At 31.2% G+C, this 20,097-nt stretch overlaps 2 protein-coding genes across 2 annotated transcripts; one reads left to right on the forward strand and one right to left on the reverse strand.

Annotated features, from left to right (window-relative positions):
* Positions 1-6,966: 6,966 nt before the first annotated feature.
* Positions 6,967-7,288, reverse strand: Tsp_11626 (putative ABC-transporter membrane-spanning ATP-binding component). Its single transcript, XM_003371491.1, is given in 2 exon segments — positions 6,967-7,246; positions 7,257-7,288. The coding sequence occupies 2 exon segments, from the start codon at positions 7,286-7,288 to the stop codon at positions 6,967-6,969; spliced, it is 312 nt and encodes a 103-aa protein (XP_003371539.1).
* A 7,244-nt stretch (positions 7,289-14,532) lies between these two features.
* On the forward strand, positions 14,533-15,075 carry Tsp_11627 (conserved hypothetical protein). Its single transcript, XM_003371492.1, has 2 exons — positions 14,533-14,664; positions 14,839-15,075. The coding sequence occupies exons 1-2, from the start codon at positions 14,533-14,535 to the stop codon at positions 15,073-15,075; spliced, it is 369 nt and encodes a 122-aa protein (XP_003371540.1).
* Positions 15,076-20,097: the final 5,022 nt, after the last annotated feature.

Genomic DNA, 20,097 nt, shown 5'->3' on the forward strand with positions numbered 1-20,097 from the left:
TCAAAAATTATAAACTATCAAAACTTTTGCATATTCTATAACGACTACTACTACTATTATTATTTACTATTGCCGCTATTACGAAGAACGTTTCCTTCACAAGCCGCTTTTGATGTTTGCTTTAGATAATAAATTAAAACACGGCCGCAACATTTTCCCATTTTCATAATTCATCAAAGCAAAACCCACTCTCAAGGCAACTTTATACATAATAATAATAATAATAATAATGAAAATGAAAAGCAACAAAATATTTTTTCTCGTGTGTTTATAAAAAAAATATGCTTTCTTTTTCTGAAATAAAAACTGACCAAACAAAGCCACACACACACACACACCACAAGCAGTATATATATAAGAACAAAATATTCTACATAAAATGCAGAACAGAACAGACGATTGAAAATGACAAAGTTTCAAATTGTGAAAGCTTGAGAGCAAAAATAATGAAAAAAAAAAACAATAAACAACAAGCATATTCGATGAATCAACTTCCGTGTTGGAAATTTTTCATTTCTTTTTTCAAACGCCAAGCAAATAAATATATACAGCAATAGATCACAAATTATCTCTGGCAACAAATGCTGGTGAACGAAAATTGCACCAGTAATAATAAAAATTAACCTACTCTTTTTATTTTATTTATGTATTTATTTATTATTACTTCTTCTTTTTTTTTGAAAAGCAATATATTTAAAGTTGTAATAAAATTTACCAAAACAAAAAATATTGAGGAAGGGAAATATTATTGCTGTTCTCAATATGCACGATGCACGGCCGATAATTCAAGTAGAAAAAACAAGCAATTAAACCGTTGCTAAAGTGGAACATCGAACAACACTGTGCAAGCGCTTTTATGAAAAATAGATTGAGAAAAATGACGTGCAACGGACAAACAACATTCTCAAGCAAAATCTTAAATGCTACTGTTGAACCAAAAAAAGAACATTTTTTACACCATTCTCATTCATTCATTTAACCCTTATACCTTTTATTCTAATCATATTATTATTATTATTATTATTATTATTATGAAAAAAAAACAGAAAAATTTACATTGTTAAAAAGTTAATCACCAATAAATATTCATAAAATAATGAATGCAGTGTAAAGAAGAAAAAAATAATTTCATTCTTTTTCTTCTCTCATGTATGCAATGAATGAATGAATGAATGAATAAGTGAATGGAACAAAATGCCAGTATAATACTAATAATAATAATAATTATTATTATTATAAATAGCCGATTAGAAAAAATGAAACAAACCATCAAAGCTGAACTATATGATGGAAGAACATGTTGCAAGAAGAGATGTAAGTATGGATGTAGGAGAAAGAGAAAAGTGGGGAAGTGAAAAAAAAATTTCTCGAAATAAATTCGACTAGATGAAGTTTTTAAGAAAAGGACAAAAAAGATAAAGCATTTTTTCAAACTATGAGAAATTCAAGCCAGAACAAGGTTTTGAAAAATATTGAGAGAAAAAAAACCCCATCATCTTCTGTTTGTGCAGTTCAGTGAAAAGGTCACGAATGAACAACTCCAATATCTTTAAATCAACTTTAAAATTATCTTCAATGGAAAATAAACAAACAAACAAACAAATATACATAAATTTATCATCATCATCACCACCATTATCATCGTCATTTATCCGACAGTTCACACTTTCTCTGTTTACTTTTTCTCTCTCTCAACATCAAATATTTAAAAGCTTACAAATACAACGAATGAATCATCGGATTTTTTTCCCTTATTTTTAAATATTAATGATTTTTCTTTAAACAAACAACAAGGAAAAAAACATAAATATCTTTTTCAAAGCTTGCAATTTTAAAATTAACATATCGTTTAAATGGAATAATAATAATAATAATAATTCAAATCTGTATAAATGATTGAAGCAACACAACAACAACAACAACGACGACGACGACGACGACGACGACGAACAGTAGAGTATTAGTTGGTCAATAAATGAATTTAAATGCGCACATAGATATACATATACATATATAAAGGAATAATTACTAAGAATATTGGTGAAATTGAGAAATGATTCCTATGCATTTTCTAGTTGCAGTAGGCAATTTTATGAAAACAAATTACAAATCTGTATTGCATTGCAAATTGAATTGTTAATTGAATTGCTTTTGGTAAGTTAATAATCGACCAAAACGTCACGAAAATATATTAATGGCAATTTGGATCATTCGAAACATGAACAGAAGAAATTGAACTTTAACTATTGGGAAAAATTAAATAAAATATATATATATATGTGGGTGCATGCAAGTGTAGGTGCAGTGATAAGTGAAAAGTTAGTTACCGTTGTTATTTTCACCCAAAAATGTGTTAGCTTGCTGGTTGCCGAACATATTTTTTGCAAATGTGATAGAATTAATGGACGCTGAATAAGTATAAAAAATTGAAAAATAATTTTTAAAAAAAATTAACAATGCACAGAATAAAAAATGGTAGAAATTAGCATACCAATAATCGATCAGAGAGTGGTAAAGAAGAAGAAGAAGAAGAGAAATAAGAAACAGACACACAAATGGGGGGAAAGACAAAGAGAGAAAAAGCTAGACGCGCCGTGTAAGCCAGTCGGACGAACGGTACAAGAGAAGCGCAAAAGGCAAACCACCGACGACAACGCGCGCACTGATTAAAATGACAACTTGTCCACAATAATGGATTACTTAAGCTGATTAGTTCAAAATGCAACGGATCCTGATTTGATTGGTCAACGCGGATAAGAAAAATGACATACAGGTTTCCAAATAAAGAAATATTCATTACTGTAAAATTTGAATAATTCAAATTTTACAGTACTTTCAAAAGTTAAGTTGACGATATGGATTTGTAAATTTTTTGAAAATATTAATAAATTTAAAATTTTGTATATTATTTTTTTTTCAATTTTTAACAAATTCGAAATTTAATTGATTCGAATAGTATCGAAGAGAGAAAATGTAAGTAAGAGAAGTGAAAAAAAACCCAAATATAAATAAATATGTAAATATATAATATATGTAAAAGGTGAAGGAGGGCCAGAAAAAGAGAACAAGTGTGTGTGTGTGTGTGTGTGTGTGTGTGTAATTGAAGCAGGGTGACCGGCTTCGTCAAGCTGTATGTTTGCACAAAATGAAGAGGAAAGAAAATCCAAGAGACAAACGAATGCTGAGGAAAAAAGAAAAAAGAAATAAATAATAAATAATAACTCGCTCGCAGGAAGAGCGCATATGAAAAGTCGACCGGTCAATATTGACCCTGATGAATGGTCACTAATAAACTGATCGGTTTACAGTCGACGGTCAAGTGACGGTCGACCAAGACGACAGTCTTTGGCAAAATACAGACCACAACAGCTAACTTGAAGCTGGACAAAATGAGCAAAATTGCCTGCCTGCCTGCCTGCCAAACGACCCCAGAGTGTTCAGCTTGGTCATTTAAAAATTCATCCCCGAAAACTAGTGTCAATAATTCAGGCAAATACACACACATATATACACATACAACGCTACCTAGAAGAATGCTTCGAAAGCAAACACAACAACAACAACAACATCATCATCAACATAATCAACATCATCATCATCATCTACTTGCTACTACTACTACTACTACACCATTTGTCAAATATGGTAAATTTGAATACAGTTGAATCAAGCAAAGAAAAATAACACAACTGATCACAAAGACTCGATAATTCTACAAATTTCATCATCATACAAAAATTTTCCAAATTGTAAAAATTCATCTTGTAGAATAATGACGAGAAGAAATTTTAAATTTCATAATAATCCACAGTAGATTTTTTCAATTTTCATTCGACAAAAAAGCATAACCCGAATAACCGATCACCCAATTATTATTATCATTTGAAAATTTATCCCGTACAAAACAGAAAAAAAGAAATAAATACTGGTGAATAAGTGAATGGCATAAATCGATAATTACAACAAAAACAAATGTGAAACATGCCATGAGAAGAGGATGAATAACAAAAGGAAAACAAAAAAAAAATAAACTAAAACGATGATTGTACAAAAAGCAGAGCTGAATGTATCATCTGCGGCCAACGGCTGTCCGTATGCAGAAGGTCTTTTTCAGGAAACTGGTCTAGCCCAAATGTAAATAAATTGCGGATGAATCATTTTAATAACAAACAAAGTTGATAAAATCAAAAGCTATTTTCTATATAATTTTGTCGGAGAAAAATTCCATTTTATCATTTCGAAATTTAAACAAAAAACTACGTGCATGTTACGTACAGGCATCGTATGCATATGCATATGCATATATATATATGTTGTGTGCATGAGTAAGCGAGAGAGAGTGTGTGTAAAGTATATGCATACAGATACAGATACAGATACAGACACAGACAGAGATATCGATTTGATTAGTAATATTTCCGGGAATGAAATGTGCAACTTTCCCAACTATTCAATATACAACGGGCAAGTTGTAAATGATTTGCAAAATAATTATAAAAAAAATTTTTTTTAATAATTACTTTTTAGCGGCCTTGGTGCTTGCTTGGTCGCTTGTCTGCTTGGTTGTTTGCAGTTTATTTAAACAATCATAAAATTTTGCAAGCAAAACTGGAAAGCAAACTGAAGCAGCAACAGCAGCATAGGAAAAGCAGAAAATACTTCCCGTTGAAAAAATTTCCCCATCAATTGAAATAAGCATAAGACAAGAGAAGAGAAGAGAAGAGAAAAATGAAATTATTTTTTAAAATTTACACAACTGTGTGAACTTTTATCAAATATTATTGTAAATTTATTTGTGTCATTTTCGGATGGAAAAGTGAAAATTGCATGCAAACTGCAGGCCGATGAAAATGGTCAGTGGTGGTGGTGGTCATCGGGTCGGTTGGACAAGAGCGTGTGCATTTTTATTAAACAAGCCGAATGGGCTATAAAATGAGATTCGCGGTGGACATTTACGACGGCCGTTAGGGCGAATGTATCATCAATTCTACAATCCATCTCCATCTATATACGACCCACCACCATCCGCCGGTTCATCTATCTATCTGTATGGCGAAAAAGGCAAGCAATAATAATAATAATAATAATACTGTTATCCGTCAACCCCATGACACGTGCGAGTGGTATAAAATTGGTTTTGATTGATGAGAATTTCAGAAAACAAACAAACAAACAAAATCTACTGCCTCAATGTACTATTGTATGAATATGAATATGAATGTGAAGAGGAGGATGATGAGAATTTCAATTAACTCCTGTAATGGAATAACAGATCCAAAAATTGGATAAAATTCCCTTAATTTTTACTTATTTCTGTTGTTATTTAAATTGAATTGGAAATAAATTACCATTTTGTCGTTGCTGCTGCTGCTGATGAACGTGAAGAGCTTCACCACCACCAACAACAATGTCGTCGTCGTCGTCGTCGTCGTTGGTGACAATACGACGTGGACAGTGCTGCTTGCGTCGGCCTCCGGTCGGCAGAGATTCACCGGCCGAGCCGGACTGCTGGGCACTGGCCATGGTCAACGTAGCCGAGCTGCTTGCTCTTCGAGCTGTCTGTCCACTCTCAACTGGACTGTCCAATGAGATGAAGACTTGAAGAAGAAGAGGTTAGTTGGTTGGTTGGTTGAGTGGATGGATGAGTTGGCGTGTAGAGTGAGCTGAAAAAGTGAAACTGTAAAAATTAAACTATTAAACAAGATAATAAAGTAAGATGGTTTGGGTGGATAGTGATGTGTGAAATTGCAAAACGCGCCCCGGTAAGAATGCAAAATTGTTCGTTGTCGTTGAAAATACAAATTCAAATGGACAAGGAAGAAGAAGAAGAAGAAGATGATGATGATGAAGTAGCAGAAGATGGATATATACCGTCGTCGTGGTCGAAAATTAGAATATAATAGATGGCTTGAAGAGACCGATGACAAGCCTCGCAGATAGTTCAGTGTGTAGTTCCAGTTTTAGTGTACGTGTGATTCGACGGCCGTAAAAAAACCAAATGCTATCTATATAAGAGACAGGAGAGAAGTGAGCAAAGAGCGATTGGAGCGCCACCACCAGCAATCAGCTTTTCGTCCAATGATTGGCAGAAACTGTTCAGGGCGGATCGAGCGCCCTGACTGGTCACTGACGTACGTCAAATTATAGTCGTTCCTATTCTTATTGACTAAAAGAGAGAATTTGTCATCAACGTTGATTTTGTTTTTTATTTAAATACTTACATATAGATATATGTATATTTATTTATATTTTATTTGAAATATTATACAATTTATTCAATCAAAAACAAACTAATGCTACTGGACATGCAAGTTGGATGATGCAAATTGTCGAAATTTGTGTGGAAAATGAAAACAAAAAAAAAGATATTTCAACTGGGATAAATGCAAAATTGTACAGCCTCGAAAAATCGGACAAGACGAAATATACCGGTCAGTTTGAACCGTTGCTATGATGGAAAAATTACGACCTTCACTGACCAGTTACCAAAAAACACACGAAAAAATTAATAATTTGTTACATTATTCAAATTTCGAAACAACAACAGCAGTTTGATTGGTTGTTTTGCTTGCTTTGATTGGTGAGAGCAGTAAATTATCATTAGAAAGGAAGGAAAAAAATTATCAGCGTTGTCATTTTGAAGAAATTTTTATTTGCCGATCGTCGTTCATCAAAAAAGTAACAAAGCAAGATAAATTGAAAAAGAGAAGAAAAAATATTCATAATTGTTAAATGAGGATAAAAGAACACCAACAACAAGCTTGGTATAATTTTCCATTTTCCAATTATTCAATAAGAGAACAATAAAAAAGAAAGTCGTAAAAAATTATTATTTTTTCATAAATATTCTTTTGTTGTTGCTATTATTATTATTATTATTATTATTGGGGAGGTTTTTTAATTAAACCATCTAGAGGGGACATTTATGCGTTGAAAACGGCATATGGGACGCCAAACCATCCGTGATTAAGCGCGCCGTTTGTCGCGCAGGTTTTCATTAACTTCTTGCTCAGTGATACTTTTTTTATCGATTGCGGCAACATCAAACGGTAAGAGCCGCTTTTCTCGAAAAAGCAACCTACTAACACCCAGCTGCACACCACGACCAAGCTGACATCGTGACCAATACCTGATGCAAGCAGCAAGAAGGCCATTGGTCAGCGGTCGTCCATTGGACAGTTGTCGTGGAAAAATTATGTTTAATAATTTGAGAAATTTCGAAGAAAAAACAAATGGTCGACGACGTCTAGACTTACTTACTGTCTGTGTTCAATTGACCAGACAGCATTTTGCGAAAAGAAACAAAACAAAACCGGTTTTGGAAAAAATTTGAATAAAGAAGCGATCCCCGTTCTCCTCTTGCTCTGCCTGTAGTGTAAAAAGTTTTCAAAAATCTGAACGATCGCAACAACACAAAAATAAATAAATAAATATATATAATTCGAAAAAAATTACAATAATAATAATAATAACTTACTTGGAAAGTAAGGAAAAAAGTTTTTCTTTTTTGAAAATTAGGGCCAAAAAATATTGTCTCCAATTCAAACCGGACAAATTGTTCATCAAACTATTTTTATTGTTTCATTATTTTTTTTTTGGAATATTTCAAATTTGGGAAATGAAAATTAATTCAATTCGTCGGAACGTGATTGTCCAAAAAAGAAAAGAAAAGAGAAGAAAAGAAGAAAAGGGAAAAATCATCTTTTTCTTTTTTTTTCTTTTCCAGTCATAATACAATTGTGTACAATTTGGATTACGGTAAAAGTTGAAAATAAATATCAAAAATTTACATATGTTATTGATTTGTTTAAAAATTCGAAACAATCGTCAAAGAACAAAAAAACAACAACAACAATAATGCTATTACACACGCGCATGCACAAACATACAGACCGACAGATATGCATATATTGTGCTTTGGAATGCAGTGAATTTTTTGGTATGGAAAATTAGTTCAACAAAAATCATCGGGTCAAAAAATGTGAATTAGTTCGACGCTTTCAACAACAAGCAATTCAAGCAAGAAAAATGGAGTAAAATGAAAAATATTTTCTTCTTCTTCTTCTTTTTTTTTGGTTCTCTTATTATTAGAGCATAGAGAAAATGGAAAATATTCATTTCGTCTCGTCAGAATCGAAAAAATTTTAATCGAACAATTATTAATTAAATTTATGAACAACAATTATGAGTTTTTTTTTTCAAAAAATTATTATTATTATTATTCGTACAAAATATTATGATTTATTATTAATTATAACTAATGAGCCTGACAATCAAATAAACGAATACGAATACAAGAAATGTTTTTCAATTGACTTTCACCGTCTTCCGCCGGTAACTGTGTCCTTGCATGTATACATAGATAAATATATATATATATATATATATATATGCAGGCAGTATTTGTGTATAAATGTATGCGTGTGTGTCTGCGTTATCAATAAAGTATCGGCCATTTCTAGGTAATAAATTGTTACTGCTATCGTTAATGTATATTTAGTTTTGCCCCTGTCGCGCCAATATAGCTCAAACGTCTGGCTTTTATCCATAAATTGCACGAAAGCAATTTCTCATAAATTTCATTCATCATTTTCAAACATGGACTTTTCTGCTTTGCTTTTCACATTCAATTGCATCACAAGCAGAAATGGAAACAATTTTGAATAATAATTTGACCAACAACAACAACAACTGACCGACGATTTTATTATTATTATTTTTTTAAATTTATTTATCAATAATTTCAAATCACGGAAATAACAATTGTTTCCCATTGTTTATTGGCAATCATAACTGATGAGATCAGAATTTTCAATTTCTCTCTCTTTCTCTGCTTTGAACTCACTCACTCATCTAACTAAGATCATTGTGATTATCATCATCGTAATGGTCGTCAGTTGAATGCTAATTTTTGCAAAACAATGGAAAAAGTGTAAAATTAATAATTGAAAATATTAAAATTATTTCATCATGCATTTCATACAAAAAAAGGAAAACAACTTACCGCTTTGGTAACGTCGTAGGAAGAAATTTTGCAAAATGTTGGTAATTAAAAAAAAAGCATCTCTACTAATTGTGCCCGATGCTATAATTTTCTCTCTCTCTCTTTCTACGAGACGACATTTTATTAAATTTGGTAACTGGTGCGGGCAGTGGAAATTTTGCCAATTTTTTCAAACTGCAAATCAACTGTCTCAAATTATTAAACGCAATTCACGTAACAACAAATCAACCAATCGCTGCTTTTGATTTTAAAATGAATAATTAAAAAGAAAACAACAACAAAAATCCGAGAAAGATGGGTTTCATTCAATAATATGTAAATTTTTTCTGACATTGTTGACAAGTTGAAATGTAACATCCATTGCCGAGATTGTTGAAAAACAACAAACACAACAGTGAATCACAATTGTCTTGTAATAATTTATTGATTGCAAGATGGATAATTTGATTTGAATGTATAAAAATAAAATAATTATTAATTGGAGAAGCAAAATTATTTGACCGAATGAATTGAATTGTAATAAATGAATTGGATTTCAGAAAATGACCAAAATTTACCGTATGATTGGTTCCATGCTCATTATCCGCCGCACTGATCGGACGGATGGTGAACAAAAACAAAAGAAAAAAATAACTATTTCACTTCTTTTTTTTACAAAATAACATAATTTATATTTAATATTTAGTAAACGATCAATTATTGGATATGTTTTATATTGCGGACTTTCCTTTTTTCTGTTTATTTGTGATAAATTTCAAAATTAATAAATGACGTCAGTCGGTTAAACTAAGCCGAAAAAGAATTGAATGGAATGACTAAGCACGAAAATGGTCAATCACAAGCAAATGATGCAAATTTTCTTATTAATAATGGATAAAAATGAAATTTGAATAATTTCTAGGTTGTCGATGATAAGAGAATGATAATAATGGAATAAAAATCCGTTTGGGCATGAAATGAAAACAAAAAAGAAAGCACTGTGGTGTGTGTGTGTGTGTAAATGAAGAAATCCAATAAAGAAAATAAGGCAATCGCTTGAAAATGTTTTATTGTTATTTATGTGTTATCAAGCAATTGATGCTAAAAAAAAGACATCCATAAATCAGATAAATATAATCAAATAAATTACGTGCATAATAAAAATGGGGAAATTGAAGTGAACAGTTCGAAATGATAATACGACAAAAGGAAAATTTAAAAGAAAAAAAAAGAAAGCGTCTGCCGTGCTATTTGTTTATTAAAAGTAATCTGCAATGAGAGTGTAATTGAAATTTTATTTAAATTTGAAAAAATCAAAACGAAATGACTCACTTATTTCGACTGTATATTTTGCTTCGAAGAATAAAAACCAATTTCCACGTCATTGTTTAATCCCAACAAACGCAAACAAACAAACAGAAAATTTGCATAAACTGTCGTCATTGTTTTCCTGAATGCAGCGTTGTTGTTCAATTATTTCCGCTTTGGCTTTTGTTTCGTTTTTTTCTCTTCTCAAATTTGCATCACTTTTTCCCATTTGCAACAAGCTTTAAGCAGTGGTTTGTTTCGATTGCGATTATTTTAAAACCTTCAAAATCAGTTTTCAACTGTCATACTGAACAAACAGTCCAGATTAAAACTTGTCAAAAAATAACTTGTCCAACAAAAATCAAGGTTATTTTTCCTACAAACTGGTGAATGGTGGATGGAAATATTTTTTGAACATGCAAAAACTGCCAATAATGAAATTTATGTCCTCTTATTACTGTATTGTCGTCATCTTTTTATCATCTTTTTCTTATAATTTATACCAACGCGCACATCAAGCATAACATACATACATACATACATACATGTATTTTTTTTCCAAATATCAAACGAGCAAAACTGGAGAATAAAATACAATCAATCAATAATGTAATTAATTGAAATTTCAATGTCTGAAACATCAATTTTTAATTATCATACATATATATATACATAAAGAAAAAAAACAAAGAAAATATATAAACCAGTTGTAGTTTTTATTGAACAATTAGAGCGATGAATGAATGTATTCACTCAAGTTAAAGAAACAATTATTCTACTAAATTTTTCTTCTTCTGCTTTTTTTTAATCAAAATTTATGTTCACTTTAAGAAATTTATAATTTCACTAAAAATTCTGATCTATTTGTTCGCTTTTTTATTCAAATCAATTTCCATATTCATTTTCACTGTTATTTATTGTTTCAAACAATTTTCTCTTCCACAATATTCATTATTCAATATTCAAGTATAAATGTATAATGTCATTTATTATTCTTCAAAAATAAATAAAACTAGAATGTTTCAAAAAAAAATTTGCAATATAAATCGCTTTTATTGGCAACAACGAGCGTGTTGAATTTGAAAATATTTCATTTTTTAATAAATATCCCATATGCTATACACACACAGAGAAAAAAAGAAATTACTCTTTTATAAAAAAAATAATCATCATCATCAACATCTGTTTACCTAGTCGGAACGTGTGAGGGGACAACTTGCATTTACTATTAAAATGAATATTCAATTCAATTTGTGCGCCATAAATTTCCACTCAACCCGTTTATTGTTTCTTTAATAATGCAATTTCAAACGGACGCTTATCTCTGTTCGAGAAAACTCTGTGCCGATTTCAAATTTCTGACAACATCCAAAGCACGATTGCATGAAATGATATTTTAAATAAATAAATATAAATAATCTAAACAATTGAAATGAACACTGCTCGATTATTTGGAATATTATGCTAATGTTCAGTGGGATCCTTTTGATATTGTTGACAGGACAGGGCAGCAGGTTTGAATCCGTGGCCGTCCAAAATCTGCCTTGATCAATATGATCACAACAGTAGATAAACCTTGCGAGACTGATATTGACCTCCTAATTAGGATAATAATGCCGGCGTGTTCATCTGCCGCTACGCTGATCTGAATCATGCATTATTAAATAAACCAAATGTTCAACTTGTTTCGCCAATTGACGCAAGAATAGAACCGACATTTCTCTCCATGCAAATATTTGATCAAATTTGCATACATGTATTTTTAAAAAATTAATACAAAAAAAACAAAATGTAAAATAAATTTCAACACTTCAACACAAAATCCAACCTAATCCAACACGCTGAACATGAGATTCCATCTTAATTTTCCTTTAAAAAATTAGGTCGTACAACTTTTTTTACAGTAACCGTTTTTATACAATTTCAAATTACAACGAACTGAACAATCGGGTGTTTGAAAGTTTCTTTTCAAAAAATTCAAATGCTACATTTTCACAAACTTATTGTAATTCGTATTTTTTCCGGTAAGAAGAAAATTTTTATTAATTATATTTTTGTTCTCTTTGTTGGAAACTCGTTCCATATTTTATGCGTATACTTTTTTTTTGGTAGTAATTTTTGAAATCATCGTAATTTTTGCCACTTTTTCTCGCATGATCCGACGATAATTTTTTTTTCTTTCGTCTCAAAAGCTAGCCTAGTGTGGAGAAAGTTCAAGTTCATTTTATGAATGGCAACATGTTTATTTTATAGCGGAAATTGATTGATCGAAAATTGGGGGAAAAATTCAATTCGAAATATGCTCTTATAATGTGCTTTTTTTGCCAGTGTTGCATTTGGAAAAAATATGAAATCAATTGCACTTTTTGTTCTTTTTCGTGAACAGTGTTCTTTTTTCTTCTATATATATATGTATATATGAGAGATATTTAAATTTTAAATTATCAAAAGGAGAATGGAAAAATGGGGGACAAAATTGACAGAAAACAAATATTCGATTGCATAAATCAAAACCTTTCTCATTAGAGAAATTTATTAACTACGCAATCGTGGAAATATCAAAACGTATTTTGCATAATTTATTGTCGCTTCAATTGTGAAACGGTTATAAATTTCAAAGCAATGCAATTATTACAAGATGAGCTGCTTGCGAACATTTTATTCTCTTGTATAGCAATCAAATACTTTTGTTCAGCATTGTCAGAAATGGACTTTTTTTGTTTCTCATAGCAACATAAAATAAACCTTTTATAATTCATTCAATATATTTTCTTTTTGTTTCAATTTAAAATTTCTCATCAATTTTAATATTATTCAAGTAGTATAAAATTAATATGACAATAATAATGATAAAACGTATCAATTGATCGTGTTTTTATTTACAGTTTAAAACTTTTCAAAGAAAAAAAAATATTTTTTTTTTCTCCCTTGCAGTACGTGTGAAAAATTTGTTCGTTCTTACAAATAATGAGCAGGCAACTTATGACGACATCATTTGTGTCATTGAAAAGCTTCACCTAATGTAACTTTAAATAAATCTTCATTATTATAGAAATAAATAGTGCCGTCAATCATCATATAAGGACAGACGTCACTGATAAAAATAAATATTTAATAATAAATCACAGCATTATTGCAAAAGATAAATTTTACAATAAATTAACCCTGCTTAAGTGAAAATTTTCAATCTTGACAACAGATTCACAATAACTGTTTATCAACTTATTCGTTTATTTTTGTTTTGCAGATCACTTGCATCTTGCACATCACTTTTGCAGGAAAAAGCCTACCATTTCAAATTAGGGTTGATAATTTTAACATGAAATTCATAATTTTTTTTGATTATATATCTATATTGTATTATCATCTACCTCGTTGGTGATAAGATTAGAAATAATCAACGTTTGCAAAGTTGGTATAACAATAAGAGATTATTTGCATGAAACATATTGATCGATACTGGTAAATTGTAGAATCATTGGAATTTTTTGTCATTTATTTAACTTTTCTATACAAAATGTATACGTTTGCATGTGTGCAGCGCTAAAGCATCATATGGGCTGTGGTGGAGGAAAACAAAAAGAGAAACATGTAATATTGAATCGAAGTAAATATTTATAATTCCATAAGCTTTCTTTAGATTTTTGTTTCAATAAATTAATAATAATAATGCCCATTGGCCCCTCCCCCAGTTAACTTTGGAAGAGTGCAGTCGAAAAGCGGAAAAATCAGAACCAATTTCCAATTAAAATACTCATAGCACAATTGACCCATATCGATTATCATTGTAATAAGGTTTATATTGAAGCTGCTTTTATAAACAGATGTAATGAATAATTGGTATGGCATGAAGTTCTAAACTAATTTGGGAATAAAATAGGCGCGTTCATTACTTTGTTGAATATGAAATTTTGCTTTCATTTAATAAAATGAATCTGCACAGTGGAAGAAGTTGAACATTCGACCGACAAACAAACGTAAACAAGTAAAAAGCATGAACAGTTTACCGGGATTTGAAGTAGCTTGTGTAGCACAGTGTCGGTGTTTGCAATGGAGCCAGTGTTCTTTTTTATGTTAATTTCAGAAATACATGCACACACATATATATTTATATGAATATAAAAGAGAGAATAATAATCATTTGGACAAAAATGGCAGAGTAATTTTTCTGGTAGCAAAACTGATGTAATAATAATTGATGGAATTTGGCAGAAGAGAAAGAAATAGAAAAATCAGCATATATGCGCGTGTGGATTGAATGTGGAACCAGAGAACCAAGTGGGGACGACGTTGGCAAAGTAGTGCATAGCAGAAGCGGTGATAATGGTTTACGGCGGTCGGTGGTCGACTCTGAAATTCAATTGTTCCAAAATGTACTGGCACCGAGCAAAAACAAGCAGCCTTAGCCGAAATTTAATAAGTGAAGCATACTCGCGACGAAAAATAATTACACCGCAAGTATCGACACAGGGACGTAATGGCCGCGTCAGGAATTTGCGCAAATTTAATAATAATTTCGTTACGGCTGTGTGGAATCGAAATTGAAGCGCTGGCCGAGAAGAAGAGGCAGGCAGGCAGGGAGGAAGAAGAATAAGAATTGTACAAGTGGGGTGGGGCAAGGCCCGAGAAAATGGTCCATCGAACCGCGGGACAGAAGATACCTTGGAGATATGGTCACCGAGGAATGGTGCACCGGGCAGAAGAATTCACTGTTCAACGACAGAGGCCATTTTGGACCAGTTGAATCATTGGGACAGGCGAAATACTACTGCTCACCCGGGTGAGAGATTTAATACTGAAACATATTCAATAACGTTGGGCCGGCGTTATTACGCAGAAATGTAATTTAATGTCAAGATCCTCGCATTAAGCGGAACAAAGCTTTGCGCCAGGGTCGCCGTCGATTAATCTGACGAATTGATTGTGAACCTCCTGACCGGTGGTGGTGGTGGTCGTCGTGGTCGTGGTCGTGGTCTGCTTTCTCATCGACACATTCAGCATGATCATTTCACTATAATCACGCTGCTTCAATAAATGATACTTTTTGTATCAGAAAATATACGAAGCAAACATTGCAAAATTCCCAACTGGTAGATTGCAATTTTTGAACTTAACTGACAAATCATCCCAAGTACAAAAGGTTCCCTCTTGGAGCATATTCTCGTTGTTGTTGGTACAGATTTCTCCACACTTGTGATGCGGGATAATTTTGAAATTTTCCCCGTACAATTTTTGTATTTGCTTTTAATCAGCAAATCAATTTTGCAAAAAGGGAAATAAATTATTGATCGATCGTTCGACAATAAAAATTCTTCCCCTTCATACAGTTCAGACTAGATGACGACCACCGACTGACTGACTGATGGCAGATGCCGGCTTTTTGTCGTGGAATTTCCAAATTGATCCCGGCCAACATATATGCAAGAGGGTCGTGGAAAAGGAGCAACGCGTCGTCATGATCGGCGCATTTTTATTTCAATACTGAACGTGCTGATCACTGTGAGTTATGATTAATTACAAAGCGGAGTCAATTTGACATGAAATAAAATGAAAATCCAATGAACAAAGTGCTGCAGCGTTGGTATTGATCTAAGTCGGCGGCGGCTCGCAAAACGACAATAAGGAAATGCACTTTTCCACTGAACACCGACATCAACTTATGCCTACAATGACTCATATTTTAAAATTTTCCCCCCCATCATTTACATCCAATCCACTGCAAAAAGGACAATTTACAAATCCCGCGACGTTGGTGTACTTTTTCCATTTCATTCTTCACTTTTTATACGAGCACAACATATGCTGCATCTAATATCAGGGCAGAAAATTGTCGTCTTTCAAAAAAATTTTTTTCAAAAAAAAAATAATTTATCCACTTTATTATTAATCGAATCGTATAATTCATTGTTCAACTTGCGTGCTGGCATAGGAGAGGAGAAAATATTTATTTGCCAACAATAAGATAGCTGTTGTTTGTTTCCGCCCGAAAATTCAATATTACAACAGATAATGTTCTTGACATTGCGTCCATATTCCACATCATATACGCTTTATAAAAAGTCAGCAAAAGCAAATAAACCACCGAACGATAAGATAATGATGAAAAATGGCTATCGATTAATCAAAAGGAAAAAAAATTCTACATTTTATAGAACTGTATCAAGAATAAAATACAATAAATTCATTTCTCTTGTTTCATCATTATCATCTGTGGAGTTGTAGAAATGGGAAAAAATCCGAAACATAACGCATTGAAATAAATGCAAATATGATTGTTCATAATCATTTTAATCAATTATCAAACAATTTTGCTCTCATTGTAAAAGTATACAGTTCAACGGGGTCTTGATTGATTGCATTGGAATTGAGTAAAGGTGCTTTGAATTAAATACAAAACTTTTCAACTTTTGCATGGTCGGTTGAAATTTTGACAAATATCGAATCAGAAAATGAATAATTTTACTATTTATTCAATTGATGCAATTTGTGATGGAAAAGTTTGTTTAAATTTATAACAGTTAACAGTTGAATCATTTCAAGCGAAATACAGAAGCATCGTATCCAGAAATAAAGTATTTAAAAATAGTATTACTGTAAGAGTTTGTGCAAACTTTATTCATTGACGAATGAGACTTGTCAAATCAGTGGTAAGTGATGTAACGTTTGAAAATAGTATTTCAAGTGCATCAGTGTTGAAATTGTTTGACAATATGCTAATCATTGGTGGATGGTGATAATTTTTTAATTTTTAAATAAAACTTTTCACGCAGTACATTTGAATTGCAGTGGAGTAAGTATGTGGGCAGTTTTCCAAAAGTCAACATTGGGAAAGGGAAAATTTCGAAAACCGTGTATCATTGTTTGTTTCAAAGCATTAAAGCAGCTTTATGATTCACAGTGATTCATGAGCATTGAATTCGATGAATGTAAAACATGATGTTGAGAATCTCTGATTTGTATACACGATCTACTACTACTACTACTACTCATTGTATGATATGGAAATTTTGGTTGAAAAAAAAACAAACAGCGATATTTGTAAAGATGATTCATACAAATTCATGTACTACAAAAATTGGAGCAGAAATTAAAGTTCAAAAAAAAATTAAACTCTATTTGAATAAAATACTTGGCATAAAAATGCAACATAAACTCGTATTGTAATCAGTGGAACTGCAACACTTCTGCTGCACACGAACGTGGAGTAGATTTAATTTTAGTGAAAATTTAAAATTTCCCTTTTCAACTTTTCTAATCACACTACAGAATTAGGCTTGCTCGGATGAAAAGTGCAATGCGCATTTGGGTCACCTCGCATTAATATGCAAATTTGGTTCAAAATTATAATTGCTGTTCTACTTTTACAAAAGAAAAAGGCATAAATTTGGAAAATGTGCATGACTTACTGGATGGGAAATGATGACTGTCTTTGAATGAATAAAAGTGGCCAAGTGTTTGGCACTGTTTCAATATTGACATTGTCACTTTGACTTGATCATTTGAATTTGCTACCGTTTTCTAATAAGCGGATAGATGCTTCGGCGAAAATGGACGTAACTGAAAATAACGTAAATTATATTCCTTTAAATGTAAAAGCTAATTTAATAACGAACGTGAAAAGGCTTAAATCAATAAAAATTTAGTTTTTCGAGTGTTAAAGGCTTCAAAAATGTCTTATCTCATAAAGAATAATTGAGCGAACACTAATACAAGCTTCGAAATTAATCATGTCGAAATTGTACGACTGTCTAGTTTGTTGTTTGTTTTTATATGTTTCACATTTGTTTATAATAATTTTTTCGTTCATAATATAATAATTTTATTATTAATAATTAATAATTGCAAGGTACAGTCTGCTGTTGTTCTACTGGTGGTAGACTGTTGATATCAGGTGTACAGACATGATGCAAATTTGAATGACACTAAACAGAAAGGTGGTGAGAGTGATCAGTGGAGATTAGATAGATAAAGTCAAAACATTTACTTTTTACAATTTTGAATTATTAATTTATTATTTATGCGATGAGGAGAAATTTTTTGTCAAAAATTATGCATATCAGAATTTTTGTTATGTTTCATAGAATACCAACTGTCCCATTCAGTGGCGCTGTTGAATTGGCAATGTAAAAGTTGATGAAACTGTGAATGATTGATCAATTGATAAACCTCTTTGGAAATTATTTTGTGTTGCATTGAATGGAAGAATTTATTGGATAAGTCAGCTAAGCAGCCATAAGCAATGTGAATAAGAAAATCGAGAAAACAAACTAAAATAAAAAAAATGTTAATGAAATCAAACTACCTGCTTATGTAGGGGGGAGGGGGATAATTTTTCAAACAAATTTTCATGAATATCAAATTTTTATTAAAATTAATCCATTTCCTTATTGTAAGTGCAATTTATGAACTGCTCTTTTTGAAATTTTGCAATTATCGATGCATGGAGAAAAGTATTTTGTACAAATTCTTTTGTCCAATTTTTGATAATTACTAAACGTGAAATTTTCATAATTTATTCTGCAAACAGTTGATACTGTGCAAAAAAGACACTCTTACCGAGTGCATTTGCATGCAAATGCCCGTTTCAATTGTATACATTGAAAAATAAGCAGTGATGATCACTTTTTGATAAGCAATAATAATAATAATAATAAATGTGATAATCATTGTAATATTTACTTGAATTCGATTCAATAATTCGGTCAGTATTTAAATTTTGCCCAACTGCAGTGCACGGTGAGAAAAGTGATAAATGTAGCAGCTTACTGCTGTGACGATAGCAAATATAAAATTACCAGCAACAGGGCACAGTTTTGTTGTTTAATATGCATCAATTGATCAAAATGTACACAGTTTGTTGAATTGTTTATAAATTTATTCTTATGAATCATTATTAACTTCAGAAAAGCATAAATAGACGGATTGAAAAGAAAATAATATTTGATCGTAAAATTCAGTTGAAAATGAGCAACAATTATATCCCACTTTTTAAATGTAAGTAATTAAAACAAATAATTTTCTTTTCAATTTTTTGTTTGCTCAGAAATTAAATAAACTGATATTTATTTATTTATAATTATTTGAAAAAAAATTTTTTCGTTTTTTTTTGAAGTTTGAAAATTTGCAAAAGAATGCAAGTGATGAAGATGTGACGAGCGGAAAATAAATGGAAAAAGCGCCCAGAAGAATTACCATAAGATTTGAAGTTCAAATAACATATTGAAGATAAATATAAGAAAAGAGTAATTAAATTTCATGATCTTATTTTATGGTTAACTGAATAATTACGGGTTGCTTGATTAGTTTCGGTTTCACAAAAGATTCGGCCATGCTATATTAGTAAAGATAATGTTAACGTAATTTATAATATAATATGATTAAAAATTGGAATAATTGACATCGCCCGTTTATTGGAAATTTATCGCAAAGCCGGGGCAAAATCATCAATAACAAACTATCAAAGCTACCAATATCCAAACAAATATCACTATACAAACATTGGTATGAGATATTCATTAAAGGATGATAAATAAATAAATAAATAAATATGGATGCTTTTATATTTTTAATTTCAATAAATTTGTTCAATTGTCATCATGGAAAAATAAAATGATAAATTCTTTCCTACTTTTTAAATATTAATACACGAAGCAAGAGAGGAGAAATTTTGAAAATCAATTTGCTAAACAAACTCACCTTTTACAAGTATCAACAACATAAATTGGCAATATAAAAAATATGCATATTTTTTTAATGTATGCTTGGTTTTTTCTTTTTGCTCAACCTGATGAATAATGTTGTTCAGT

This window comes from Trichinella spiralis (assembly GCF_000181795.1).
Source record: "Trichinella spiralis strain ISS 195 chromosome Unknown Scfld9, whole genome shotgun sequence".
NCBI classification, from domain to species: domain Eukaryota; kingdom Metazoa; phylum Nematoda; class Enoplea; order Trichinellida; family Trichinellidae; genus Trichinella; species Trichinella spiralis.

Excerpts from the sequence above, each read along its gene's own strand:
- Tsp_11627 (XM_003371492.1), top strand. The coding sequence starts at position 14,533 with ATGCGCGTGTGGATTGAATGTGGAACCAGAGAACCAAGTGGGGACGAC. Across the intron at positions 14,665-14,838 it reads AAATTCAATTGTTCCAAAAT|CGCTGGCCGAGAAGAAGAGG; the intron begins GTACTGGCACCG and ends TCGAAATTGAAG.
- Tsp_11626 (XM_003371491.1), bottom strand. The coding sequence starts at position 7,288 with ATGCTGTCTGGTCAATTGAACACAGACAGTAA.